Here is a 27,774-nt window from a genome sequence, read left to right on the forward strand (position 1 = left end):
TCTCTCTCTCTCTCTCTCTCACTGTAGACAAGACTGTGTTGGCTTTGCTGTGCGGCGAGCGTTCTCCTACGTGTAGACTACATATACTGAATCAAAACGAGGAAGGGAGGCGTAAGGGGGCCGGTTATTATTATATTTATATATATATTTTTTGTTTTTTGTTTTTTTTTAGGAGGCAGCGAGTCTGGGAGCTTCTCACTTGGATGACAAACGCACTTCGCCCTCTTTCGACCACAACAAGCATTAAATAAGGCCTACAGAAGCCACGATGAGACGCATTAGGAGCCGTGCACCCTTAAAGCCCGTCTTCATCATCTCATAGGGCTCCAGAAGCGCCATTGATCCGCGTTTGGCCGCTTCTTCTGTCAATCACGGCGCTGTCCGGTGCTTAAACTGATGAAGCAGTTAATGAGCTGTCCAGTGCCGAAACCGATAAAGTCAGAGTGGGCTGATTTATCAAAATTAAATCTTAATTTAGATCAAGTGATAGAGATTTGTTCACAGTTTTGAAACGTTTTTCGCGGTTGATTGATGTAAACAAGCTTAACCGCATCCACTTTAACTCAAAAGTGTAAAAGAATTTAACAAAATATTGAAAAAAAATCCACATCCTTCTGTGCATGAACATAGACTGTGAAACATCATCCAAAAGGATTAAACTCAGTTTCAGTCTCCTGACTGTATGATCAGTATGATCCCACTCACTGTATGCATCCCAAAAACTACAAATATATCTTATATGGAATAACAACAACCGTTCTAACTTTGGCATATAAACTAGTGTGTTTATGTTGGATCCATAGCACCCTGCAATAAGATAATTAAGCTATAGAGATATTTTAGACAGCGGTGTGCTTCCAACTTTGTGGCAACAGTTTGTCCTTTTTAGTTTCAGCATGACAGTCATAAGGTAACCAGAGAGCTTCCAGACTGTTAAAACGCCATGTTAATGCCCGTTTGCTTGTGATATTCATCTCTTAAATGTGGGTGTGATGTTTGTGAGTCCACATACTTTTGGCCATGTAGTGTATATGCAAGGTTAAGTCTGAAAGTTCGCTTTTGTTTTTTTGAACAAAAACAGTCTCTTACAGTTTCTCAACTTTGCCACTGATCTGATCAGTTTCTCTTTCTAGTTAGTTTAAGGTCTCTACATTGCTTTCTCTATCTCTCTGCTGGGTGTAGGGGCATGTCACGTCACGCTGTGTGGGCTACAGGCATCTCACCCTGGAAGAAGGGTGGGGAAGACAGGCGTGACGGCAAGTGACAGAGCTGGGTGTGCTGCGAGTGCCCATCAGGGATGTGAGTTGGAACCTGTAGACCTCCAGGATTTTCTTGACCGGTCCAGATACAGCTGCGTGCGAAGCTGCTTGCTTGTCTTATGTTGAAATCTTGTTATCTGCTAGCAAACAGCTGGACAGATGAAATCCAGAAAATAATCAGGAAAAGTTGATGTTGGCTCCACAAAAAAGAAAGAAAGAAAGAAAGAAAGAAAGAAAAGCTGCATAGAAGGAATAAAACAATTGATAAAAAGAAATCCTAAAACATCAGTCCAGGTGGTGATGACAGTGATGCAGATGGAGCCAACACCTTCTTTGGAGGTATGAACCATCAGTACGGCCAGTGGGCTCAATGGCAGTCAAGATCATAATATACCAGGAACAACAGTTCCTGGAATCTAAAGGATAAGGATAGGATGTTATTGGCCCGGCAGCATGGCATATAAATGCAAGTCAGTTTCTGCACAGTGACAGCACACAGTAAACAGTTCAGTATGAAGCAGAAAACTTTATTGTCATGTGTTAAAGTTTTAAAGCTTATGCTTATTAAAACCTAAGCTACAATTACGTATGATTACATTATGTAATGTATTATTATAATGTAAATTATGTACATTATGTAAAAACACATCTTCCATAAATACTATGGCAAAAGACTTCATTAAATTTGTTTAGAACTTTAGATAATTTCATCAAAAAGAAAATTATTCATTATATTTTCTCAACCAAACAAAGTAAATATTTTATTTTGGGATCTGCCAGTAAATTTAACATAATATGTCTATCTATCTGCATGTGATCAACATTCTAACAGTGGTCAGAGTTTTCTGATTGTTGACTATTGTTTTTACTTGAGCATAAAGACAGAATTACTGGTATGAAAATAAGACCATGAAGCACCCCAAGAAACATGACAAGGAGGAAGATCTTAAAAAATGTTCTAAATGTGTGAAATTCAGACATAGCCAACACTGACACACCTAAAATGGTGGACAAAGCCCCTTGAAGTATGGGGTAGCCTAAACCGGAAAGAGCGTCAACAGCCTTGTCATCGGGACTCGTTCTCTTGCTGGAGACGAAGGCGTAAGACATGTGAGCAGAGAAATCGACAGTGAAGCCGATGCAGACGGTGAAAATGATCATGGATATGGAATCAAGACTGATGTCCCACAGCACCATGAAACCAGTCACCCCCACAGTCACTGAACCAATCGAACAAGTCACCCATAATGAGCAGATGGGGTTTGGAATCAGGAGTAGAGAGACCACCAACATCACAGCTGTGATCACACCAACGTTTTTAATTGTGCTGCTGACTATTACACTGTACTGGTCGTAGAAGATGAATTTCTGGTTGTAGACTAATAAAGATGCTACATGACATCTGTCTGTGGTAGTTTTAAGATCTTTTAGCATTTGGATTTCCATGCTCGCATTGGCAATATCAGTAGTCTGGATGAAGAACCGGGATGCATAGATGGCATCTCCGGTAATGTTCACATCTTGCTTGAAAAAGGGAAATAAATCAAAAAACTGAGACAGATTTTTAAGAAAAGCATCTTTATCATCAAGGTGTAAACTTGTTTCCTGTCCAAATGATAAATAAGAGTCCAGCCAGGATGTATAGATATCCTCATCTACCAATTTGAGTCTTTTAAAGTCCTCTATGCATCCCTGAAGTTGGTGCCTCTTGGTCTTGTTCCAGTAAGGGAATTCCTCACTTACAATAACCATCACAGATGGACCATAATCAGAAAAATACTGCCTGTCTTTCCTGTTGTATCTTGTAACTTGGGAGTTGTCAGCTGCCAGATCATACAGCTCAATCCCCTGTTGTACATGGAAACATCCATAAATACTTGCAGCTAAATATACCATGTAAAGGAAGATTACGGCTGTCTTGACCCAGGGTTTGATCAAAAATGGGCCGTAGTAATCCTTAAAGAAATTACTCGTTGGGTGTTTTTTCTCTGCTCCAGTGTTCTCATCATAGCTCCCTCCCACACAGCAGATGTTATGTATCTTGGAACGATGATCGAGATGGTCTGATGGTATTTTCATGCAGGTCAGCCAATGCCTGTTGCTGGCTTCTCGCCTCCCATTTAGAGCCAGGAGGGCTCCAAAGAAGGTGATTGTGTAGCTGTAACAAAATATGATGGAGACGGTGGTGTACAGGCAGAACGACTGCACTGATGGGAAGTCGGACAAGACACCTATGGAAAACTTGAGGACATCGGTCAGGGCTGTGATGGTGATTGACATGATAGCTTCTTTGTAAGTGTGAGCCATCCGCTTCGGTACTGGGTCTTTGACATTGGTGTGTTGCCAATCGGACGCCATTATGAACATGTTGTTGAGACCGATTCCTGGAAAATATTATGTTGGTGTGAGTTAGTTTTGAGATACTGTATTTCCATTTGTGAAAATGTACACATTTTACCCTATTTTTAAAATGCTCATGAAACACTGTAAACTTCTACAGTCCATTTGTTCCTTTACGTATCTGAAGCATTTAAAATACTCAGTGGTTTACAATTTTATGCTCTGCAGAAGACCGCAGGACTATTTCTTACATTCATGAAAATCACTTTAAGTTAAAAACAGTGATTGACTCATGTTGCACTCCAGAAACTACAACTTAAAACCAGAGTTTGGAGTAAAAAAGGACATATGTGTTTTTTTTTCTCACCAAGTATCAGAAAAGGAGAGTTTGCTACTGTAATAACAAATGGCTCTCCGATGTAAAGCAGCAAGCCAAATGAAGAGAGAACAGCCAGACCAGAGGAGAAGACGCCAAAGACTGCCACCCACACCTTGTTCCTCACGTTGTCCAGTCTGTCAAAGAGGTAAAGATAGGGTGTTGTTGCTGTAGCAATCATGCAACTTATAAACGAGGTGCGTTATTTAGCACAACTTCAACCTGTGCAGTGTATTTGTAACAAAAGCATCACATGTGCACTTTAAGTACTAAAATATGCACATTGATTGGAAAAGGGTATCTAAAAGTGTGCTAATGTTAGCCAACAGCACAGGTGACACCATACAAGTAAAGCTGTCTGAGAGCGTAGAACTGAGAAAAGGTTCATGTGTTTGCTTATCAGTTCAACCTTTAATATCTAAGACATTGACTGTGATATTTTGGTTTTCAAATGTGACATAATCTGACTTTAAAATAATATTTTTTTTTTAATTTACAACAATAACAGCAAGACTTTTTAGAAAAAAATAAACAAGCTTGTATCCAACAAAATAATCAAATTTAATAGTCCAATAAAAACTACCTACAGTATGTCAAGCTTCATTTTGACATCAACTTCAACTCTGTAATTTCTTGATTCTGTAATTTATAATGTTTTTTAATGAATTATTACTTTGTCTACTTCCTGTATGATCGCACCACATAACTAGACTGTACAGAAACTGTGAACTAAAACTTCTAAATGTACATTGAAGAACTAAAAACTAAAATGTTAATTAAATCGCAGTTGAGTTGAAATAACTCTGCTCTGGACACAGCAATGTTGAAATAGTTAGGATCCCTATGTGTAACCAGCTTGTGGCTTCCTTGTGACAGTCACTTTGATAAACAACAGCTCTCAGTCCCAGATTTGGCCTGCAGTCAGGAAACCGCTCACTGTGCGACAGATCACTTCTTACCTCAGGCAGGATATCACCGCGAAGGTGATAGCACAGGCATAAGTGATGAGGAATAAAGGGAAGCCATCTGTGGTGTGACTGTCAATCTCATCCTGCTTGGATTTGGAGGTGTAGTAAGACACCTATAATAAAGTAAAGCCAAAAGAAGTCAACATGAGCGTTGAACTCACACGACAGTGTTTACACATGGATATCATGACAGCAATATAATCCATGTGACAGTACAGCCTGGATTTCAGTAAAAAGCACGTGTGTCTGCAACCTTTCTAACCACATTATCTCAGTGTAAAGACACAGTGGGAGTGGACACACTGTTACTAATATGTTTAGCATGCATCTGTAGGCACATTAACTTATTTTTGATCATTAGCTAATGCTTCAGTGCACCAGCATGTTCACCTATGAGACAAAATCAACCTGTATTTACTTTTACAATGAGGAATATTGAGTATTTTGTGGTGTTAAATGTTTCCAGAGAGTTATTTTGTAATCATGTGTTATAATTTATGCCTCATCTTCTTCTATTAGTGACATGCTCAATTGCCACTTTCAAACACCTGAACTTATTGTACTTGGCCGTAAAGACACCAAGGTCATGTCCTTTGTATTGTTTCCAGTAATATGGGATTTTTCATGACCCCACAAATACACACAAACTACACATGGTGGGATCTTTCTCAAAGCATATTCTTATGTTTTTGGACTTAATATCTTTAAATACACACAGAGTAAAATATTAATAACTATTTTCCAACAGAATTATATTCATGGCGGTGCAAGAGTGCTCTAAAATGACCTTTAGACAATCACTTAAGGAGATCAGATTTGCAGAAAATACAAGTGGACACTTAGTTGAATAAAAATTGTGGGGAAAAAAATGATGTCTAACATGGATGCAGAGAACAAGAGCCATATAATAGAGCAGGACAGTTTTCCAGTCATAACAGCTATTCATAAGCAGTACATTGTGGTCTAGTGAGGCCGCTGTGGATGGAAAACCTTGTGTTTTTCTACTATGATGTTGGATGTGGAAAATAAGGTGCTTAGAAAGTGATCCCTGGTAGATATTTTCTGAAAAACAGATATAACACCATATTTCCAAACATGCAGGGCACTTTATCAATACTTTTATGAAATTAACCATTTAAAGGTAGATTTTTCCACTCAAGGCCTGAATCTTTCAAGCTGTCAATAGTTACATGTATCACTGAGCAATTTTTTAAACTAAACAGTCCTGGGTAGCCTTTTCCAAAATCTGTACCCATTTAACAACAGAACTGTACACAATTCTCGCAGTCCATTGCAAACAACTCTAAATCATCTTCTTCATTATTCTCTCTGGAAAGCTGTTGGCCAGTGAGTTCAGGAACATGCTTCATCATTTCCTAAAGACCCTTTCAAGACTTGAGAAAGTGTAATATGATATCAGCAGCAGCGTGATACTTACGTCAATGTGTTCGCTGTCTATCGCATCTGATAAGAGTTTTTTAAATCCTCTCAGCCATAATTTTGAGGCATCAGCTGTGTTATCTAAGTAGTAGAAAAGTCTCACAGCTTGAGCACTCATGATTGAGCTGTTGGCATCTGTGATGACCCCACCTAGTACAGAGCCCAAAAACACTGATCTGGATCTGTCTGTATATACGGGGAAGCTAATGCCGGTTTGATTGGCTTCATCGGACCCAAAGAGTTCCAGGATGGTGTTTGAGACACATTTTCCATTGGCTTTTGCACACAGCTCATTGAATCCTAGTGTCCCATTGTGCACAGCCATATCAAGGATCTTCTTGTTGAGTCTGATGATGTCCTCGAAGGCAGGCTGTGCTAGTATATTTGAGCTGTCAGTTGATACAGCAATGAAGGATGCGTAGTTGCCCGTGTTGTACAACCTGTCTTCTGAGAACATTGAGTCATTGTAGGGGAAAGTTTCCCTGACAAACCCTCTTGTTGCCTTCGAGGGTCCTTTCCTGGGTGTGAACTGCCGCTCAAAGTCATTGTCTTCCCTGTCATTCAGAAAAGTGAAGCCTCCGGTGAGTGCTCCTGTGAGTATAAGAGGAATTATAAAAAAAGGAAAAGGACAGGAACCTACGAGTGACCCAAGTTTTTCAAAAAGGCCTGACAAAGGCTTTGCGAGGCAGTCTGTGTGTCTGCAGCCCATCTTCAGACATATGACACAGATGTGGAGGAACTACAACCTTTTTAAACTGGTAAAGATTATAGAACTCATTACACATTTATTTAGGCGAGAATTTACAATTGTTTTTACTCTTTTTCTTTGTGCAATAAAGGTTTGATGATTAGCTACCCTCACATCCGGAAATAAACAAATGTTAGGGTTACTGGTAATCTTGTGCTTCTTAGATGCTGTAAAATGATAAGAGAGCTTGCGCTACAAACAATAAAGGCCAATTCAACTCTAAAGAAGGGAGATGATACCAGTTCCAAGAAAAGAAAATTAGACTTTGCAATGACATACAGAGAATCGTGGGCACAACACAATGAATTGCTTTGCAATACAAGTAAGGTGTGTGATAACCGAGTGTTTATTTGATCATTTGAACAGTGATGATTACGCAAACAACTATGTGGTAATCATAAAACATAGTGATGATCTTGTTGCATTATCTAATTGCATGTTTGTTTCTTATGTTTGTAGGTCAAGTTCAACAATTCAAGAATTTATTATGAATTGTGGTAACCAAGAAGCCAGACAGTCACTACAGCAAATATAACTAGACTTTTTTCTTTTTATCAAAGTCCTCCCCAAGATGAAGAATCCTGCAATTACGAGTTAGGAAAACCTTGAAAACTGACCTCTCAATCCCTGTGCTAAACAGAGCAACAGTAGGCATGGCAGGTAGGGGAGAATGAGGTAACATGAACTACTTTTTAAGTTTGATGATTTTACTGCCAAACTGTGAAAAACAAGGCGTGTTTGCTTCAAACAATATTTAATACATATACCTCAGGTTGTCAACAGTGGCGCCTTCTCAAAGCAATCAAATTTTGCAAAATAATGCTAGTTAACTTGCTAATTCGGCTGCTAACTTGTCTTTCTCTTTTTGTACTGTGTGGCCATCTTGATCATAGTAGTAGAATATTGTAAAACCATACATATGTTGCCAATTTAAACCACTGGGGGTAAATTGCTCCATTTGGACAAAAGCACAACAGTAGCAACACCTCCCTGTGTTACCCCAAGTACATCTGCCAAATGTCAGTGCACATCCTAAATTCCTGTTAATCTATTACTGTAAACTATGTGCCATATGAGAACAGAAAGCTTGACAAGTGTATCAGCATTAAGTGAGAGACATTGGGCTAAATGAACTGTCAACTACTGGAATATCTTTAGAGCTCAGCTACAACCAGCCTACATGTATCATCCCTGCCCTCAATACGTAACATTTTAGCCTTAAGTTGCACAGTACATTACGAGTGAGAGTTCGAGAGGGTCAGTTTTACACCTTCAAGCCGGTCGGCTTTCCCTGGAAGTTAACCGCTGTCACTCAGCTGTCAATCCGAGCCATGCCGAGTCCTCCGAGATGAGGCTCATATCTCATTTCACACAGATCCATCTCAGCGTCATTGATTTCTCATTCTCTGAGTGAGAAATGGATTCTCTTTCCTTCATCCCAGAGAGAAGATCCTGGTAGACGGTTGCCAGAAGCCTGACGGAGCCATCACTTAAATGTAATCTGTTTCAGGACCCTTCAATTATTTTGTTCACCTTGAACTGAATTACTGTTTTTGTGTGTGTGTGTGTGTGTGTGTGTGTGTGTGTGTGTGTGTGTGTGTGTGTGTTTATCAAAGACAGCTAAGAGCAGATAGCTCAAATAGATCAAAATGTAAATGAGTTCAATAACAATCATCTTCTGGTTGCAAGCCCATGTTGACACCTTCATTAGATATCCTTTCTCTCCACCTCGTCCTTCTCACACTTTGCAGATATGTCGGAGTGCGAATCCCTGTCTTAGGTGGGCCTAATTAGCAGAGAAGCCTCTGGTGAACATGATGCTGAGATGTGTTGGCTGATTATTTGGCTGTTGCTTTCCAAAAGGAACAATTGAAAAACATCTCACTACTCAGTAATAATTCTTTTAATAAGTCCAAAACTACACACAATAAAGACACTTGTTCACTGTTTCCACTCCGTTGTCAGATCAGATGACCTGTTTTCCAACAGTGGTGGAAGAAGTATTAAGGTCTTTTGCTGAAACAAAGAACAAATACTACATTTTAAAATTGCTTCATTACAAGTAAAAATCCTGCACTGAAAACATAACTTAAATATAAGTATGTTAGTACAGGAAAAAGTACTCTTAAGTTTTAGCTGTATAAGTTCTCAATGCATAAAAATATTGTTATACTATTGTGTATTATACCATTAGATAAATGGTTTTTTTTATTGTTTTGTATTAGACTGCAACTTGTGATTCTTTTCATCGTGGATTAATCTGCTGATTATTTGCTCCAGTAGTTTTTGAGGATTCACAATATTTCCACTATAGTGTTTAGTCCTGACAGTGTAGAAAACCTTTACAATCAACCAGACATTTGTTTTTGTTGTTCAGTTTTATTGTCTGATCATTTTATCTAAGTGACACAGGCCAGTGCATTTGGTGAGCTCAGTATGTCTTACAGCCTTGCTATACAAAGAAATGCCGTGAAATGCCATATTCACTTTTTTTTTCTTTTTTTTTAGCGTTTTTGGTGTCAGTGTTTTGTTGTATGTGTTGTCTGTGTGGTGATGCTGCCTTGAATTTCAATATACTGACATGTCTTGCCACCTGTCAGTCAGTGCAAGAAGAAGAAAATATGGTAGCGGTAAACCCCTTCAAATTGAGACCCTGTTGTAACCAAGACAACAAAAACAAAAGTAACTGGTAATGCTGATGCACCTCCTTTAATTAATGAGTATAAAAAAATTAAAGTTTTCCTTGTTTCCCAGCATTTGTAGATCAAACCGATACCTGTGCCAAATACCGTTTCCCACAAAATCGCAGTATTACTTGGTGGATTTCAACAGAAAGAAAATAAGCTATGGAGTGAGGGATCTTGTGAACAGATCCTCAAATCAATCCAGTTCACTGGATCTTCTTTCCTCCTCTCTCCTTTCTATTTCCCTCGACTGTGAAAGAGCAGTTTCCATTATGCCACAGGTTCACATTAAGGAGATGGGAGCAGGCTGGTACCTGCAATTATCCTTGTTCACCGAGCCGTGGGCCACTGTGTGCTGAGCAACAGCTGGCTCTCTCTTTCCCTTCACCGCACACACATACACACACACACACACACATGCACCTGCATGCTACCCGTCCTCCCGCCTTCAGACACTCACCCACCCATTTCTCACATTCACCTGCCATGCAGCTTGATTAATAAGGGCAATGCTCACGCTGAAGCAAACCACAGACACAGAGGGGAGAAAGGAGGAAAAACAAGCACAGAGTTGGTACAAAGACGCCTACACTTTGGGACCATATGCTATGCAACACTCATGTGCAGCGCAAAAGTGATCTCTTGTCTTCTTAGCATGGGAACACAAGTACGGTGATAGGAGTGAACATAAAATATTTCACTCAGGCAAAAAAAGCAAAAAAACAGGCCCAGTTATAATTCATCTTGACTTCTCTCAGCATCTCTCTCTCTCTCTGTCTGTTTGCCCAATAACACCAGAGCACAGGTCTGACAACACTGACAGATAAACCAGCGTCTGACTGTATACGGTGCCTTCATTCCTCACTCACACTTCTGTAGTTTTGCTGCTCTGATTATCCAAGATGAAACCTTGGATAGCAAGACTAACAGGGTGTATATTCCTGCTGTGGTTGTTATCTCTAGACGCTAATGCTGAAAATTGTTTACCTTCCTTCTTATCTTTTGAATATCTTTTCTGTATGTAACAACTCCTTTTTTATGATTTGGACAAGGCTTCTTTGTTCCAGTTAAAGGAGATCTTAATGCTGCCGCATACAGTTCCCAACATTTTTGGCTTGTGTTTCTTTAGAACAAACCAAAGTCTTCTTGGAACCCTCCGTAATTGGGTCAATATGCCTTATGTGAATGATTTTCTATCCACACCTTCCGCACATTTTCATGCCAGTCAAAAGTGTGTTACAGATGAGAGGCTGAATATCAGACGCTACAAATGTGAACAGTAAAAACTGAGCTTAAGAAATAAGCTCAGTGCACAAGAAATAAAAACGATGATTAAGTATTGAAAACAAAATATGTTAAAATATCTTATAATCAGAGTAACATTTTTAATAAATGTTTGGATTATGAATAAGATGTTCAATCATCACATTGATGTAACATTCAGGTGCCCACATACTTTTGGCAATGTAGTGTACATAACGGAGAAATGAATAATAATCTTGAAAAGAAAAAAAAATAAAGTTAAAGTTTAAAAAAAAGAAAAAGGCTTTTCCTCTCAGTCCTGACAGAGACACAGAGACAGCGATCCACATCAGAGGTCGTGCTGGCAAAGTGCTTTGTCAAATCTGGCCTGACTTTTCATCTGTTTTAACAAATGCAGTCATAAGCACTCCTGGAGACCTATGAAACTTATCTTCCTCCCCCTTCCCCCCCCGCAGCTGCTGAGGCAGCACCTGGATTTAAATGTCTCGACTGATACAGCCACAGAGACAGGATTCATTTCTGGACTCTCCTGTTACAGATGGTGTGATGTCTGAGGGATGGAAAATCACACACGGGGGCCACTCCGCCCTCCTGTTCTGTATTACATGATGTTTCTTCTAACATGTTTAGCCAAGAAGACAAAAGCGACTGGAGGTCTTGTAAATATGTCTCTCCTATTTATTCCTTTCCAAAATAAAGTCTCTACGGAAAATAGACTGAAAGAGGGAACATGATCTTATTGCACTCAGTTCTACTTACAATCTGGTTTATAAACTGTTGTATCAAAGCAAATAAAAGGGAGAATAACACTTAGCACAGGTGATAAGACATACACCATATAGACAAAACTACTGGGACACCTGATCATGACACCAACAGGGACTTTAATGACACTGCATTCTAAAAACACAGGCAGATTGGCTTTCCACAAGGTGTTTCTGTGGGGATTTTTGTCCTTTCTTGCAGTGGAGCATTTGTGAGTTCAGACACTGATGTTGGACGAAAAGGCCTGGCTCACAGTCTCCGTTCCAGTTCATCTCAGAGGTGCTCAATGGTGTTGAGCTGAGGGCTCTGTGTGGGCCAGTCAAGTTCTTCTTTATGAACTTTGCTTTGTGAACTGGGGCACAGTCATGTAGAAAAGGGCCTTCCCCAAACTGTTGCCACAAAGTTGGAAGCATAGCATTGTCCAAAATGTCTTGTTATGCTGAAGCATCGAGATTTACTTTCACTGGAAGTATAGGGTCTCGGCCAAACTTTGAAAAACAGCCCCATAAGAGGTGTCTGGATACTTTTGTCTATATAGTGTATCTTATTAGTAGTCAACAGTCAAACATTATCTGAAATGTCTATGTTCCAGTAAACACAAAAAAAAGAAAAAAATCCCCACTTCTTTGCACTTCCTTGTAAATACAGTATATAGAGTCACAGCACAATAAAAAGGCAGTAAAGGTGATTATCTCCCTGACTGCAGACATTGATGTTACACACACTAGTTTATTTGACTTTCTGTCAATAATTAATTCCTATCACAGCAAAACTCATACTGTTATAGAAGCGCTGGCAGCAGTGTTTCCACACTGCAGTGGCCAAGAGCTACACATCCCCATCTAGTGGGGCAGAGCTCGGGATAGTGATGTAAAGACATGCTGCATAATCAATAGACTTGAAATCCAGTAAGAAAACAGTTCAGAGCTCTGTTACAACCCAGTCAGAGTGAATCACTTCACCAGCTCAGGCAGGATTTGGCCTTTTGAATTGTGTCTTTTGAAATGAGTTTTTAATCATTCTTCTTTTCACATATTCTTTTTTCCTTTCTTTTTACCTTTTTTATTTCAAATTTGCTTAAAAATGTTACAAATAAATTGGAAACAAGTAAGAGAAAAGCTACCAACAATACATGAGGAATATAATTTCAGTAAATGATTCTAATTTAAATCAGTGTCATTTTAAGGTGAATATTGAGAAAAACTAAAGTATTCCTACATAACTTTCAGGAAGGAGTCCTGTATCATGCGGTCCACCTCTTCTACCAACACATTGTACTCTGCCTGACAAACAGTGTGTCCCCTCCTGCCACTGTCCTTCAGGCATTTTATCATGTCTCTATGTGTTTCTGGTCTGGACACAGTCAATTCAAGGTTCTTCAGCTGCTCAACAGGATCCTCTGGAATATTTTGGATCTGCAAGGCTTTGAACACAGCAGGAGCAAATTTCCCATAGTGAGCAGTGGAAGAAAGCACCACTGGGCACGAACCGTCCTGCAGCCTATCGGCCACAACTTTAGCCACAGCGGTGTGTGTGTCCATGACGTAGCCCGTCTGTGAGTGAACGCTCTGGATGGTTGCCAAGCAGTCGTCCTCAGAGCACCAGCCAGCCAGCACTTCCTGCTGTATCCTGCCAAAAAGAGGCTCAGGAACCTGAAAGTGCTGCTGCCTGTCCAGGTGTATGAAGAGCTCCTTGACGAGACGGCTGTCTCCATCTGAGACATGGTATATAAACCTCTCGAGGTTGGAGGATTTCAGGATATCGATAGCCGGGGAGTGGGAGAGCATCAGAGGCCGTCCTCTGAGATCGTACTTGCCTGTGGTGATAAAGTCGGTGATTATGCGGTTATGGTTGGACGCACAGATGACTTTTCTTATCGGGATGCCCATTTGCTTGGCGTACACCGCTGACATGGCATTTCCAAAATTACCAGTAGGGATGCAAACATCAATGGGCTCCCCGAACCTGATGACACCATCTCTGCACAGATCCAGATAGGCGGAGGAGTGGTACACCACCTGCAAGGGGACGGACAGTTAACAAAACTGTGTTATACTATCAGAGGGCTGCAAAATAAAAGTGGTGCCTGATTAAAACCTTTACAGTGTGACTGGGCATACATTGTTTATTGTTTATTCTATTCAAATTAGGTAAAATGAACTGGAATAAAAAAAAAAAAATCACCATGTCCATTTTTCACCAGTAGTATTTCTTCAACTAATTCAACTAATTAATCAATGTGCCACCACACAGGTCACACCCTGACCCTCTGTGACTAACCCACCTGTGGCAACAGTCGGGCCCAGTTGATGGAGTTGGCGGTGCTGAGGACTGTGCCATACTCTACAGCGAGGTGCCCAGTCAGCCCAGACTCTCCAAACATCCTCTTTATGGCTCTCTGACAGAAGTCGAAGTCTGACAGGACGCTAACGGCCCTGGAGTTGCCCTCTTGGAAGCTCGTCATCTGAAGCTTTTGGATCTCACTCACTCCTTCTTCTGGGAAAAACACCAGCACCCCAGTCCTGTGTCTGTCAGCGCCACTGAGCCTGCTGAAGCCGCTCAGCACCGCGCTCCCAGTGTCTCCGGACGTGGCTACCAAAATGAGGAAGTTGCACATCGGCGGGAGGCAGTAAGCAAAGAGCTGGGGCATCAGCTGCAACGCAAGGTCTTTAAATGATGCTGTGGGGCCGTGAAAAAGCTCCTGAACATACTGACTGTGGATGAGATGTTTTACAGGTGCCACCGCCTCACTAGTAAAATTAGACCCATATGCTTTGAATATCATTGTTCTGAGATCCAAAGCAGAGATGTCCAATGGGTGTATGCACTTTTCAAGTAAAACTAGCGCTCTTTCTGGGTATGACATGCCAGCTAGTCTCAGCCATTCGCGAGCTTCTATGTTTGGGAAGCCATTTTTGGGAACATACAGGCCTCCATCTGTGGCCAGACCCTCAACTACCACACCACTGAAGTATGTTTTTTGATTGGATGATTCCATGCTGTCACTCCTGGTTGACACATATGTTTCTGAAGCATGGTTCTGATATCGCCCCACAGCTGTCAGCACCTTCTCAACTACTTCCTCCACCGTGTCCCCTGTTCCACACAGCACCCGCACATCAAGCCATTTCTCATAAAACTGCTTCCTGAAACGGAGAATTTCTCTCATGGATGCCCCTGTCTCCTGGCCCACAATCCTGTCCACCTTCATCCTGGCGAGTCTCTGTATGATGTCTTCACTGTCCACGTCCAGGTAGACTACCAGTCCGGACTCCTTGATGTGCTGCATAGCTGCAGAGTGAAGAGGGTTGGAGCCTGTCAGGGAAATGACACACCCAGAAGCGTAAAAGTTGCACAAAGCCTGGCCTTCTTCCTCCAAGAAACGTTCTCCGCCGACTGCTGCAAGCTTTGCAGCCACAGGCATCTTCCATGTGGTCTCCAAGACATTGTCATCAATGTCAATGGCGGGCAGTCCCAGTCTGTGGGCCACTATCCTCCCCACTGTGGTCTTTCCTGCTCCAGGAGGACCCATCAGAATGATGTTCTTGTCCCCCAGCAGGGATGCTTTGGTGGAAACCCATGATTTTGATGTTGAAAATGGACTCAGGTAGCATCTGGCAGCTCTTAGTGCAAGCTGACTAGCATTCAGTAAACCCATTGAGGAGCCAAGTTTTCCTATGAATCAGAAAAGGACAGTTACAAATGTTTCAATTACACTGACACATCCTCATGCATCCACACCAGCGATAGCTGCGGCTGGAGTATTGTGTTTTCTGATTGTCAGTCTTTACCTACATATGCATACATACATCCCATTGTTGTGAATGTGATAGCTTGCATTACCTCTAACACACCTCTTTGCTGACTTTACTGATCTTCTCCATACAAATCAAAGTAGCGACAGAGTCTGTTTCTATTAGATTCTACTAAATTCCCCCAAAGTCTTCGCTACATATGAGTCTGGGCAGATATAGATGTAAATTGCAACTTAACTGGTGAATACAACCGTGAGAACGGTATTTGTTGTTACTCAGACTGGCAACTCTAGTTCAGATTGTTACAGTCCTTCAAGTGACTGAAATGACTGCACGTGTTTTGCATCCAGGAAATGAAGTCACCCGTCATCTTAAATCCACCGAGCGAGACACTTGCGTGAAATGGTGTATTCCCGCACCCAGTAATATATTTTACTAGAGTCTGTGATAGACACGTGGCTTGTTTTGAATGCCAAAGTACAATTCTGAACCACACACTAGGCTGAATGATAGCTGAAGAAGACTTTTCTTAGAAGAGTCGACACAAAAACAACGACGGCCAGCCAAGAGGGACAAAATTAACGAATCTCTTTTTTTTTTTTTAAACCAATGCCCAATAAGCTTGAAAGCTATTCACAATTCAGACAGTTAGCATGCTTTATTTCTCAGCAGTTTAATCATTTGGTTACAAAATTAATGATTTATAAGGGTTTTATTTTTTAAAATACTTTCAATGCTTTGCAAAGGAACCTGCTAGTACGAGTCACTCTTGTGCTACATTCAAGTGCTGTTCAGAATTTTGCCCGTCAATTTTCCAAATTGTAAATTAGGACTCGAACATTGGTACGAAAATACAAACGTTATGCAAATTCTACTAATTAAAGACATGGAAACAAATTCAGAATCAAAAACAAAATGTACCAGACATGTTTGTTTTGATGACAGAAGATAATTTGTTAAAATCAGACACAGAGCTAATTGTGTACTGTGGCAAAATTTAAAAAAGAACATGTTTTGGCTAGATAAAGAGATAAATATGCAGATGAAAACTAGGTGTTACAAACTAAGGCACAGCCCATGAAATTACATAATACCAGCCTAGATACGTGGAATTCATCGCTTTACAATCTTTGTGAAACGCAACATTTGGTCCCCCAGTTGCCTAGCAACTATCCGACAGTGGGCTTTGAAACAAATCGCTCTGACCCAAGAATTTAACTAGCGGTTAGCTCGTTCACGTTAACCAGCTTGTTCGGTAAAGTTAACGATCGTGTCTTCTTAACCCTTCGCCTGCTTAGTCCTTCAAAATGTCTGAAGTTGCGCATCCACCAGAAAGCGTCTACAATCTTATTCCAAGGGACGAGGTTCATACTCAAAAACCACCAAGGTACTTTCAGTGCGGTTAAGTGGGCTAACTGAAAGTCATAGTCAGAAATATTGAATTAACTTATGTTGGTCAGATTAGCCTAGCTATGAACTATACCGCTAGATTGTAGGCTAACTTAGAGAGTAAGGTGTTGTTAGGTGTTGTTAAGAGCAGAAAACTCCAGACATGGAAAACAAATGACGACCTCTGGTTGGGTTTAGCTCTTAAATTCGACCCCAAAATACGCCAAGAAAGTTACTAGTCTAACATTTAGCCTTACTTTTGAAATAAGTTGGAATGAATAAGTAATAAGAAGCATTTTTAAAAAATCTTATTTGGATGCTTAAAACTACCTCTAAGTTGTGTAAAAAAAAATGTTATTTTATTTTGGAAAAAAATACATTTAGAAATGTTTTTTTTCCCCCCAGAAAGTTATGTTTTATTAATAATGAATTAATTTCAATTTGCATTTGAATTAAACTGATTGTTTTCTCCAATTTGCTGCATCTGAAGGTATGTGTCCAAGTACAGACCAGCAGTTGTTCTTGAGAAGAAGTCATCCAAGGATGCAATGAGGACGATGGGACCAGCAAAAGTAGAGGTGCCATCTCCTGACAAATACCTTAAGAAGCATTCGAAAGAGCCCAGATTACCTGAAAGTGAGTTCACTTATAGACTATTGGATAGGTTTGTGGGTCCGACCTTGAGCTATGATTGTATTATTTACCCTCTTGTTTGTGCTTTCAGACACGTGGTGTTCAAAAGACGGTCGTAACTGCTGCGCTGTGAAGAAGCCACCTGTTCCTGCTAGGACCGACAACCCACCTATGGGTTTTCACACCAAGAGAAACTTTATACAGACCGCTACCGCTGTGCCTATGAAGCCGAAGCCTGCCTATGTAGACACCAGCAAGGGACACAAGCAACCCCTTGAGAATTCAGGACTTGTTCCCAAGTACATCACAAAAAAGGTTGTTTTTTTTTTCAACACAAGAAATGAAATAATTGTTTGCTTATGTCAGCTACAACAATCAGATATAGTTAGAAAAACATAAAACATTACTATAATACGACCTTGAACTCCAAGGAAAGATGGCAAATAGCAATTCAAGGACCTAGAATAAATCTACCCTTTCTATTGATGAAATGATCCATCTTTGGGGCCTGATTTAATACTTTAGTAGCTCCACTGTGAACATATTTTCTAAAGTTTCCAGTTCCCATTTGCAGGATTATGGGAAAGTGCCTGAGTATTTGCAGCAGCGCAATGAAGAAGAGCAGCAAGCGCAGGACGAGTTCAACGAGCTTGTGAAAGAACAGAGGCAGGAGGGAGCCATGAAACGCCTGTCAGACGAGGAGCGACAAGCTGTCCTGCAGGTACTTGAACGTGCTGCTGGGTATCAAAAAGACATCTACAACAAACGGAGGAGGACAGAAAATAAATCTGATAGTGTCAGAATTTAGGATAATCATTTTATTTAGTCCTAATTAGTTATATTAATGGCCTTAGCATGTCTTGTCATGGCAGTTTATTATGTGTAGATGTGTAAAAAGAGGCTTGGAGGAAATCTAAGACCTTTTGCCACATTTCTAAAGTGCAGCACCAGTGCTGTTGGAATTCACAAACTCTCCAATCAACATCAACTGACAATGTTTTTCATACACTGCAGTATTAGACCTGTAGCCCTGTGACACAGACAATACCTCACAGTTAGATTATCAGACTGACTTTATATGGTTTTATTATGTGGGTCCACTGTCTAGGGCCTGAAGAAGAACTGGGATCAGTTACACCATGAGTACCAGGGCCTCTCACTCGTCACAGACACCATGTCAAAGAAGTCCCACAAGGAGCGTCTGGAAGTGGCAATGAAGCAGCTGGAGAAGGACATCAACCTCTTTGAGAGGTTCAAGATCATTTACATATCTAATAAGTAGGACATAAAAACACATGGACCTGATCAGGTGTACTATACTGTCAGCCTTACTTCAAATGTCACATGGGCTTGAGTAAACTGTATTCTGTATTCAGACATTCTCGTGGTCTGTCATGTGAACACTGAAACAAAACAAAATGTGAAAGTCTAGCTAAGTCCAAATGAAACACGATAAAACCAGAAGCACTGACGTGAGTCGGATAATAAAGGAAAGATCACTAAGTTATGAAAATCATTTCGAATTACCTTCTGATTACTGTGTAAATTCATTACAGATCTAATTGTAGTCTGGCCAGTAGTAGAGATATTTTGCTGTGGACTCTTACCAAGTAAAACATGCAATTTAACATTTTTGTGAGTAAAATTTCCATTAGAGGAGTTTATTTCTGAACTGCAGATAACTTTCTTTAACTTACCACTCTACAAATGTGATTTCTTGGAGAACATCTTTGCAAATAATTGGCTGTTTTGGCTATCCTTTAAAATTAATTTCATTCCAACTCAATAAAATTTATTGTGTAGAAACTGAACCAAGTATTTGTTATTAATGTCTTTCATTCTCCTTCAGCGGCTTGTGATGCGGCCACAAGCCAGCATAGCATCACATGAAGCTGATTATCCTTGTAATTCTCCATGACTAAAACAACGCTGCGCTTTTACGCAAATGACTCACGCGTGATCCCACAGCACATGTGGCAGGCCAGGACTTCTCTCCGTATCTTTCACTGTTTGTTTTTTCTTTGTTTCGTGAATGGTCAGTGAAAAGAAGGCAACAAAACGGTAAGTAATACTTTGGCAATAATGGATTAGAAATGTTCTTCAGGTGTTTGCTGTAGTTCACATGCATGAGCAGCATGTAATGTCAAGTTTTAGTGAGGTTTTTAAATTGTCTCTGATTCACACGGGACTAAACCTCATGTATTTTTGCTTCTTGTCCTAACTTTTCCTTGTACAATAAGCTTTCAGATGGCAATAGAAAGCCTTTCGTCATTTGGCCCAGTGTCTGTACAGTAAGCTATGTCGGTCTGTTTCTGCTAAAGGCCACTGATACCCGTTTCCCATCCTGAGTCTGCACCCCAGTGAACACAATTACAAATGGAGAATGCGGGGATTAAAAGAGGAATTGTGGTATGTAAGTCAGATTTTGAAAATCCAGCATAAACAGCGAATGATGATGTTTAAGCTTAAAGGTTACAGATGCCAAGGGCTAATGATCCTTGTGTATATGTCATAATCATCATATTCAGTCCTCTTTGTTGACAGTTTCTCCTCTTGTCCTCTTTGACAGTTTATCCCTAAATAAATCCTGATTTGATTCCACTAATACTGTTTCCATATTATCCTTAGTGTAGTTAAATTAGGATAAAAATCTCTTAATTCTGCCGTAAGAAGCTTTGTATATGTGTGTTAAAGATTTCCAGGTTATAAAATGCTTGATGATACATGATGGCCTACAACAATACTACAGCAATATAGATCTGACTAGTTTGAGTGCAGTGCAGTAGTGCCATGCCTAACGATAAGCCGTCTGTCCTAGATTAAAGATGACTGGCCAGGATACAGTCTGGACCTGTTCACTTACCCTGAGCACTACCATGAAGACATTGAGAGTGTTTACATTCCACATGGGGTAATCATGAACAGGTAAAAATATGCACAAAGCATGCTTGCAAAGCAATTTAAAAAAATAAAAATAAATAAATAATAATAATTTCCTGGTCATTTTTATTTGTCTTGTGTATGTGATTTCTCCTGAAGGACAGAGCGTCTGGCCCGCTACATCATGGATGATTTCAGGGACAACAACATAATGGTGCTGTGCGTCTTGAAGGGAGGCTACAAGTTCTGTGCAGACCTGGTGGAGTTCATTAAGGTTCTCGGCCGCAACTCCGAGAAGTATTTGGAGACCCGGGTGGAGTTCATTCGTCTCAAGAGCTACCTAGTAGGTGGACCGCATTGTGTGTTTAAACAATTGCTCCATACGCTAAAGCAGCCTGTGTGTTATGCCTCTCATTTGAGTAAGATTTTTTTTTTTTTTAATTTCTAAGATGTTATTACAGTTCAGTTATCAAACTCTTTTCTAGTGACACCTTGGTGTTCAAGGTGTTTAGCCATAACCAGGAATGTCTTGCCAATCAGATTAATCCATAATGAAAATAATCATGGTAACCAATGGCAACATCCAATGTGTACTTTCAGGTTGCATGTGACTTTTGACTTTGCCAGCAGATGTCACTGCTGTTCATGTTTTGTGAGGAATGAGCTCGTGCAGGCAGGTCACCTCAAGGACAATCGATTGTAGAATGACTGCAGAGCTCAGGTCATGGAAATACATACTGCCAGTTGGTGGTGTTGCTGCTACCAAGAGAAACCGCTTATAACACTGTCTTAACACCTGGAATGCATAAACCAAAGAATTAACTCTGGGGATGATATAGTAATGTTTGCAATGACATCGCTTAGGAATTGTCACCACAGTCCATTATTATTGTTTGGCACATGGCACATCCAAAATGTTATGATTTACATATCTCTGCATGTGGTCACATGCCTTCTGTCCCTTCACACCACACAGGAGGATTCACTATTGGCTTTCACACAGGGTTACATATGGAGAGGGCAGCCTAAATTATAATTAGAATTATAGACTGTTTTTATTTTGCAGGATCAGTTAAACCAGGTTGTGCTGTAATGTCTGAAGTTTTCTTACAGACAAACAAAATTTTTATTATCTAATCTAAGACAAAATGACTGAAATATGCAGTGAGTTGACAAGGCCAAATGAGAATTATTCAGATATCTGCAAATCCTGTTCATTTTGGTGCAACATTACTTATCACTGTAAGAGCAACTGTATGCAGCAGTTTGCCAACCAGATCACCAGATAAAACCATAACACATAGAACAAAAAAGGTAAAACAACATGAGGAACTACCTTTAAACACATTCATAAATAAATGGAAACATCTAAAAAAAATATATATCTGAAAACATATAAATAAAAATAAGCATTAAAATAAATGACATCATTAATACATTTTGATGTCAGTAAACAAGATGGTGGCAAGTGGCAATCTCTGTTACTACACCAGAGGACAGTGTGTGAGTAATGACGCTGTTAGTCAGTCTCACAGGTCATGATGGAGGACATGTGACCTGCCCCCAGGGCCGGGATTTTGTCCATGTCACTGCTCCTCTTATCTGAGTGATGCATCTGTAGCCGACTGACTCTAACTTCAAAGCTGTCGCTCTTCAAAGCTTTGCACTGTGCTTCCTACAGGGGCAGAGAGAGTCTGTCTTTGTTTATGTTAAGGATAATATTTTATATTCATAGTCTTTGTAAAAGTAAAAGTCTTCCCCTGTGCATTTGTCTAGGAAAACATATACATTTGTAATTTCTGGTGGCTTAAAGGAATAAATCTATATCTGAAATAAACAATTATTGTTGAGGAAGGAGTAGGAGTGCAAGAAATCAACAATGAAGCCACAAAAGGAAAACAAAATCCATTTTTGCCTTCTCCTCCCCAGAATGACCAATCAACAGAGGAGCTGCACATCATAGGAAGCCGGGATCTGTCTTTCTTGCGGGGAAAGGTGTGTGCAAATCATTGTGCAAATCATATTATGGGGTTAGAAACATTGTCTTTCAGAGGGAGCCGTCAGTCTCAGGATGCTGACACTTTCACACAGGTTAACAAAGTAGTTTTCTGCAACATATGGTTTCTGAGAATACACTGCATTTTTAAAATAACAAAATACAGTTAAATTTTTTTGTATTCCGTTAATAGTATTCCGCGATGTTCTTGGGAATATGTTTTATTTCCCCAAACTTGCTCACGAACCAGAATTCATCCTTGTACTGGGGAACTTTTAAAGATTAAACCAATGTTTCCACAAGGCAGATTTACTGGTTGTTCATGCCATGGACGACTGAGGAGTCTGTAGAGCATGTAGGGTCATGAGGAATGATCTGTCCTCACTGTGTTATTCTCTAGATAGGCATAACACAGAGACTTCACTTACTCAGCTGAATGGGTGCCCAAATATTCCCACAGGCTTTTGCTTCAAATAGACTGATTGCTGAGATGTCAGAATGTGCTGTAGCTGAGATACATTTTGTCTGTGAGTAAAAATGTCAGTGGGAGTTAAAACAGACAGGCTGACCACCACCTTGCACAGAAAACATGAATCACTCTACTTTGTCTCCACTTGGTCTCCACTTGGTCTCCACTTTGCCCTTGATTACAGTCCTTCACCTCTTGGCAAATATTAAACCTCCCACAGAGTCTTATCAGAAGACAAATTATTAGTCATCAGCCATTGTAAGCGTTGTACATATATTTCTTCACAGCTATGGGTAGATTGTTGTGCTACTGACACTGCTGTTTTAACGATAATGACAACGTAATGACAGCACAGGCACAGTTATGTGCACAAATGTTATGTTGAAGGGGGGTCTTGGCATGAAAGGGCTCGCTGGTCTCCATGGCTTGATCAGAACTGTTTCTCATGCGATTCTTCTTCTGTCTCACTGTGAAATCATAGCATTCAGATGCCTTAATCCCGAGTGTTGTTATGCTAATCTGAGTTGTTAAGTTTAAATTTAGCTCAGTTTTAAATGTGAATTAGTATGTGAACTTCTGAAGGAGAAACTTCTGGAGCGTGGATGAGAATGTCTGTTTCTTTTCAGAGGAGGAGATGCTTAATTTGCTGCTTGAGGCGGATAAGACCTTCAGTAACTTGTTATATTCTTTAAAAACAATAAACCTGAAGATGAACTGTGATAACTTTAGTGATCCTTTCTTTTCCTCATCAGTTCAAAGTTTGTCATTATACCTTCTTGACATCAGAATGATAAAACAGCTTTCAATCAAGCCAAGATGGCATGACTGTAGTAACTATCCAAAAAACATCTGAAATTATCACCTGGGACAAAGCAAATAAAAAGTAACCTTCATCACCAATTTTTGATTGATTTCTTCTTCTTTAGCTCTCTGTACCTTTGGATCATGTTGGTCGGTGCCTGCATATATACATATACAGGAATGACAAGCAACCTGTCATCCAGGGATCCTATGAGAACTATAAATTCCCAAGCATGATGCTGTACGTAGTCAAATAACCGCCGGTGAGCAGTCAGCCGTACAGTGTGTTTACAGTTTGCAGCATTCAGCAAGACAGGTTAGTTATGTTTGAGTTTTTAAGTTATTTACACGTCCCAGTAGCCGTGTTGTGTAACAGTGTTCAGGTGTAGACTCCAGAACATTGGCCCTCTGCCTGCATTCTCTCCAACCACTCTCCCCAGTCCATAGATACTCACCACTGGGCCCACAAAGAGCCCCATACACCCGGCCAAGGAAACAAGGAGTCATTTGAAACTCTGCAGTAAAAAGAAAGCGTCCAGCACTTGGACACTTAGAAGTGATGTTTTGCTCACTGAAGACGCAGATGTTCAGAGAATGAGTTGTCTGTGTTTTTGTTCAGATGCTGACAATGCTGCCAACATTGTTGCTGTAGATACCATCTGTAATCAATGCACATTTCACAGAAACAGTGGAACTATTATTTTCATTCAAAGGTGATGTTTTACTAATGTTTTTCTTTTTGTTTTGTTTTTTCTTTACATGTTACAAAGAGTGTACTCATTGTTGAGGTGAGTCTCAGGTGTAAATAATCTTTCCTCCCATCTGCTCTGACTAGTATTGTAGTTTCTTTTTAAAGCTGACTTAATTCTAGCAAGCATGTCTGTCAAATTCCCACATTTATTTGATGCCTTTCATATGTTTTTTTTTCTTTGCACTTCTTTTAGTGTGTTGTTGATTGTGAGGCCATTGTCCCTGTAAAAAGATCTTCTCTCATTGAGATCATGTTTCAGCTGTAACTCAAGTCAGAATCCTAAGCACAATATCACACTGGTTGTTTTGCTGTTGTTTTGAATAAGCTCTGTGTATTTGACTTCTGCACTCAGAAGCGCTCCCCCCCCCTCAATCCCTCCCTCTTGATCTCTCCCTCTTCCTTTGCTCTTCCCTTCCCTCAGGCCATAGTTGACACAGGAAAGACCATGAAGGCCCTTCTGAAGCATGTGGAGACTTTTGAACCCAAGATGGTCAAGGTCGCAGGGTGAGCCAGTTTTTCAATGGCTTGTGTTTTCCCTACCAGGGGAAATGCCAAGCGTGTGACGAATACAAGAGGAAGATATCGCTCGTCCACAGTCACTATCTTGTGTCCTTGGGCTGTTCCTTTGCGCTCCAACAAGATCTTTCTTCACAGATGGGTTATGTTGGGAAGTTAGCCTTCTCTCTTACTCTCTGACTGTTTTACTGTCTGCTTTCTAATTAAAATGAACAGTAAAAGGCACAATTTGTAATTCTTTTTAAATACTAAGAACAAGTGAAGTCATGGTTAGCTGTAATACAGCTTTTTGTAAATTAACTCTATATTTCATGTGCTTCAGTCTGTTGGTAAAGAGGGTCCCTAACATGGCTGAAAGTCTAACAGACTGTAAGTACCATCACATTATTACAGCTCTACAAATATGAAATAATCTGTCATTGTTCTGCATCTGTATATGTTTGCTAGTCAGTTGCAGTGAATCAAATGCAAGTATTTTTCAAAGCTAAACTGGTTAGCAAGTTTGGTTCTGCGCTTTCATGGCTTCTATTTGCTGCTGTAGCCACTAAAATACTCAGTCATGTTGAGCTCCATTCACAAAGTCCCCACTTCTAGGGTGTCTTTGAAGCCTAATATTTCCACTGCCATAACTGCAGTGTCCCTGATTGTCCCCAAGGATGTCCATTTTGACACCAAAGGGCGACACTATGTTCACTGAGAGTAAACACGGCAGTCACAGACAAAGTCTGTTTCAGTGTAAGCTTGGTATCAGTCTTTTAAAAACAGTCCTTTAAATAAAAAAACTGCTTTTTTATGTCATTATACACTGGTTCAGTTTCAGAATTTACATGTATCACGTAGCTCTTTAACATTCATGTCTCTGTTTGCTCTGCTAGATGTTGGATTTGAAATCCCCAACCGCTTTGTTGTCGGTTATGCCTTGGACTACAATGAGTACTTCCGTGACCTGAATGTAAGTGCTGAGTCTGAGTCTGGCACTGCTGCACACAGCACATGACCTTTTGAAGAGCTAAGAGAAAGAGATGAAAGAGACAGAAGGGGTAAACATCACAAATCAAAGAGATGCACTCCTTTCCCTGAAACCTAAACTCACCCAGCAGGTATCCTCCCTGCCTGAGGACACTTTGCATGTAGGCAAAGCAGTTCAAAGAGCTTATGTGTGTGGTGTGTGAGATCATTACACATCATTACACATCTTTCATTCAGAGTACCACTCAGTGTCCTTCTGTCAAGAAACCATAAAAAGCTACTCAGGGCTTCTCACGGCTCAGGGTGTGGTCTGACACGTCTCTTGGCCATGTCATGATTAGATTTTTGGTATCACGTTTACCTAATCTGACATAATGACCATTAAATACAGCCACTGCTTGTGCCATAGACTCTCACTTTGTTTTTTCTTTATTTGTCATTTTTGCATTTTTCCACTATACGAAGCAATCAAACCCTCTGAAAGCATGTCTGGCTTTTCTGTCTTTGCTCTCCTGACTGTTTCACCAGCGCTTTGAACCCAACTCACTTGTCTACAAGCTGTGAGTCAAGAGTGCAACTTTATCCTCTGTTTTCTTTATGTTCTTCTTTAACATCTTAATTCAAGCCTGGTTTCTCAGTCTGAAATTAGTAAGTGCAAACTTATGTGAACTTTGTCATTTTTATATCAGCAAAGACGTGGCCTCAGATTTACCTCTGACTCATGCAAAAGCCTGGACCATCTCCCCATGATGTGTGTGTGTGTGTGTGTGTTGCATGTACTGTAAGTACTGTATGACTGTGTGTGTCTGTTGTGCATGTTTGAGGGGGGTGGTATTCATTACGAAAGTTTGAGAGAAGGCGACCTGTGGAATGTAGAGGTTAGGATCTCATTATCAGGCAGAGTTAAAGCTTCCCCTCTTATCTGTCCTTATCCTACAGAAGAAATATGAGTTGAACCCCTGAGACGCCCAAAGTTAGATTAATGAATGTGTCATATCTTTGGAGATTACCTTCCCTGCTTTAAAATGATTGCAAACTTCATATTTCCCTACAATATACTGAGGCTCTCAGAACATGCAGGTATTTCATTTTGCCATCACCGGAAAGGAAAGTGTTGGGCCAACACTGAAAAATACTGAAGGGCAATCTAACACTGCAGTTACACAAGCTCATTTTTCTTTCTCCCACTTCTTCTTCTTTCAGCACATCTGCGTCATCAGCAAGACTGGAAAAATGAAGTACAAGGTTTGAGAAGAATCAAAAGAATTAAAGCAATGCACAGTTTCGCAGCAACATTTTTCCTTTTCTTCTTCAGATATAAGCAAAGTTTCAGTTTTGTTTTCTGACTGTTAGAAATTTCCTGTCTGTGTCAGTCTTTGTTTAAGTGAGGCATGTGTTTCAGACAAAAAACAAAACATTTGTTATATTTGTATGTGACATTAACTTTGTAAGTGGTTAAAAATTAAAGATGATTCATCTTTAATCAAGATTTGAGAATTATTCACAATTGTCTTTAAACAAAATAAGAATAATTATAATAATATGATGTAATTGTTGTCATGCCCCTGGAACCAAACAAAATAGATAAATAAAAGAAAGAAATGGTGCTCAGTAGGAGAGGACGTTGGTGACAGATGGAGAGAGCTTATGGACGTTGGCATCCTCATGCCCGGATGACGCCCACTCTGACTCATGGAAAACACACAATGGGTGCAGCACGCAGCGTCTGTTTGTTCCCAACTTTAATCAAGCCTTACTGGAAATCAGAACCA

General features: G+C 40.2%; 4 protein-coding genes across 8 annotated transcripts; 2 read left to right on the forward strand and 2 right to left on the reverse strand.

Annotated features, from left to right (window-relative positions):
- Positions 1-2,050: 2,050 nt before the first annotated feature.
- Positions 2,051-7,117, reverse strand: LOC124049661 (patched domain-containing protein 3-like). Its single transcript, XM_046371557.1, has 4 exons — positions 6,382-7,117; positions 4,935-5,056; positions 3,967-4,112; positions 2,051-3,643 (listed from the first exon to the last, which is right to left on the reverse strand). The coding sequence occupies exons 1-4, from the start codon at positions 7,090-7,092 to the stop codon at positions 2,085-2,087; spliced, it is 2,538 nt and encodes an 845-aa protein (XP_046227513.1). The 5' UTR covers positions 7,093-7,117; the 3' UTR covers positions 2,051-2,084.
- A 4,159-nt stretch (positions 7,118-11,276) lies between these two features.
- On the reverse strand, positions 11,277-16,170 carry LOC124049668 (threonine synthase-like 1). 3 transcript variants are annotated; one of them, XM_046371574.1, is made up of 3 exons: positions 15,962-16,170; positions 14,128-15,518; positions 11,277-13,861 (listed from the first exon to the last, which is right to left on the reverse strand). In XM_046371574.1, the coding sequence occupies exons 1-3, from the start codon at positions 15,966-15,968 to the stop codon at positions 13,058-13,060; spliced, it is 2,202 nt and encodes a 733-aa protein (XP_046227530.1). In that variant the 5' UTR covers positions 15,969-16,170; the 3' UTR covers positions 11,277-13,057. The 3 variants fall into 3 exon arrangements, with proteins under 3 accessions (XP_046227530.1, XP_046227532.1, XP_046227531.1); XM_046371576.1 differs by having other exon boundaries at positions 11,278-13,861; positions 15,698-16,169; XM_046371575.1 differs by having other exon boundaries at positions 11,278-13,861; positions 15,687-16,169.
- Positions 16,171-16,752: 582 nt separating this feature from the next.
- Positions 16,753-19,431, forward strand: enkur (enkurin, TRPC channel interacting protein). The gene is made up of 5 exons (XM_046371577.1): positions 16,753-16,985; positions 17,478-17,623; positions 17,712-17,935; positions 18,195-18,341; positions 18,729-19,431. The coding sequence occupies exons 1-5, from the start codon at positions 16,906-16,908 to the stop codon at positions 18,900-18,902; spliced, it is 771 nt and encodes a 256-aa protein (XP_046227533.1). The 5' UTR covers positions 16,753-16,905; the 3' UTR covers positions 18,903-19,431.
- A 109-nt stretch (positions 19,432-19,540) lies between these two features.
- prtfdc1a (phosphoribosyl transferase domain containing 1a) lies at positions 19,541-27,486 on the forward strand. Of its 3 annotated transcripts, none has more exons than XM_046371580.1 (10): positions 19,541-19,681; positions 19,942-20,033; positions 20,439-20,545; positions 20,660-20,843; positions 22,430-22,495; positions 24,537-24,554; positions 24,939-25,021; positions 25,356-25,402; positions 25,909-25,985; positions 27,206-27,486. In XM_046371580.1, exons 2-10 carry the CDS (start codon positions 20,004-20,006, stop codon positions 27,251-27,253), a joined length of 660 nt encoding a protein of 219 aa, XP_046227536.1. In that variant the 5' UTR covers positions 19,541-19,681; positions 19,942-20,003; the 3' UTR covers positions 27,254-27,486. The 3 variants fall into 3 exon arrangements, with proteins under 3 accessions (XP_046227536.1, XP_046227534.1, XP_046227537.1); XM_046371578.1 differs by having other exon boundaries at positions 19,942-20,029; XM_046371581.1 differs by lacking the exon at positions 24,537-24,554 and having other exon boundaries at positions 19,562-20,029.
- The last annotated feature ends 288 nt before the right edge of the window (positions 27,487-27,774 follow it).

Source organism: Scatophagus argus, chromosome 18 (assembly GCF_020382885.2).
Source record: "Scatophagus argus isolate fScaArg1 chromosome 18, fScaArg1.pri, whole genome shotgun sequence".
Classification (NCBI taxonomy): Eukaryota; Metazoa; Chordata; class Actinopteri; family Scatophagidae; genus Scatophagus; species Scatophagus argus.

What these genes read in the sequence shown, in the direction of transcription:
- prtfdc1a (XM_046371578.1), top strand. Translation starts at nt 19,997, where the DNA reads ATGGAGAATGCGGGGATTAAAAGAGGAATTGTG. An exon ending in GGATTAAAAGAGGAATTGTG is followed by an intron (nt 20,030 to 20,438) that starts GTATGTAAGTCA and finishes CGTCTGTCCTAG; the next exon opens with ATTAAAGATGACTGGCCAGG. An exon ending in AAGATGGTCAAGGTCGCAGG is followed by an intron (nt 25,022 to 25,355) that starts GTGAGCCAGTTT and finishes CATGTGCTTCAG; the next exon opens with TCTGTTGGTAAAGAGGGTCC.
- enkur (XM_046371577.1), top strand. Translation starts at nt 16,906, where the DNA reads ATGTCTGAAGTTGCGCATCCACCAGAAAGCGTCTACAATCTTATTCCA. An exon ending in CATACTCAAAAACCACCAAG is followed by an intron (nt 16,986 to 17,477) that starts GTACTTTCAGTG and finishes CTGCATCTGAAG; the next exon opens with GTATGTGTCCAAGTACAGAC. An exon ending in CCAAGTACATCACAAAAAAG is followed by an intron (nt 17,936 to 18,194) that starts GTTGTTTTTTTT and finishes TCCCATTTGCAG; the next exon opens with GATTATGGGAAAGTGCCTGA.
- LOC124049661 (XM_046371557.1), bottom strand. Translation starts at nt 7,092, where the DNA reads ATGGGCTGCAGACACACAGACTGCCTCGCAAAGCCTTTGTCAGGCCTT. An exon ending in TAGACAGCGAACACATTGAC is followed by an intron (nt 5,057 to 6,381) that starts GTAAGTATCACG and finishes ACTTTATTATAG; the next exon opens with GTGTCTTACTACACCTCCAA. An exon ending in CTCTCCTTTTCTGATACTTG is followed by an intron (nt 3,644 to 3,966) that starts GTGAGAAAAAAA and finishes AATATTTTCCAG; the next exon opens with GAATCGGTCTCAACAACATG.
- LOC124049668 (XM_046371574.1), bottom strand. An exon ending in GGGCCCGACTGTTGCCACAG is followed by an intron (nt 13,862 to 14,127) that starts GTGGGTTAGTCA and finishes GTCCCCTTGCAG; the next exon opens with GTGGTGTACCACTCCTCCGC.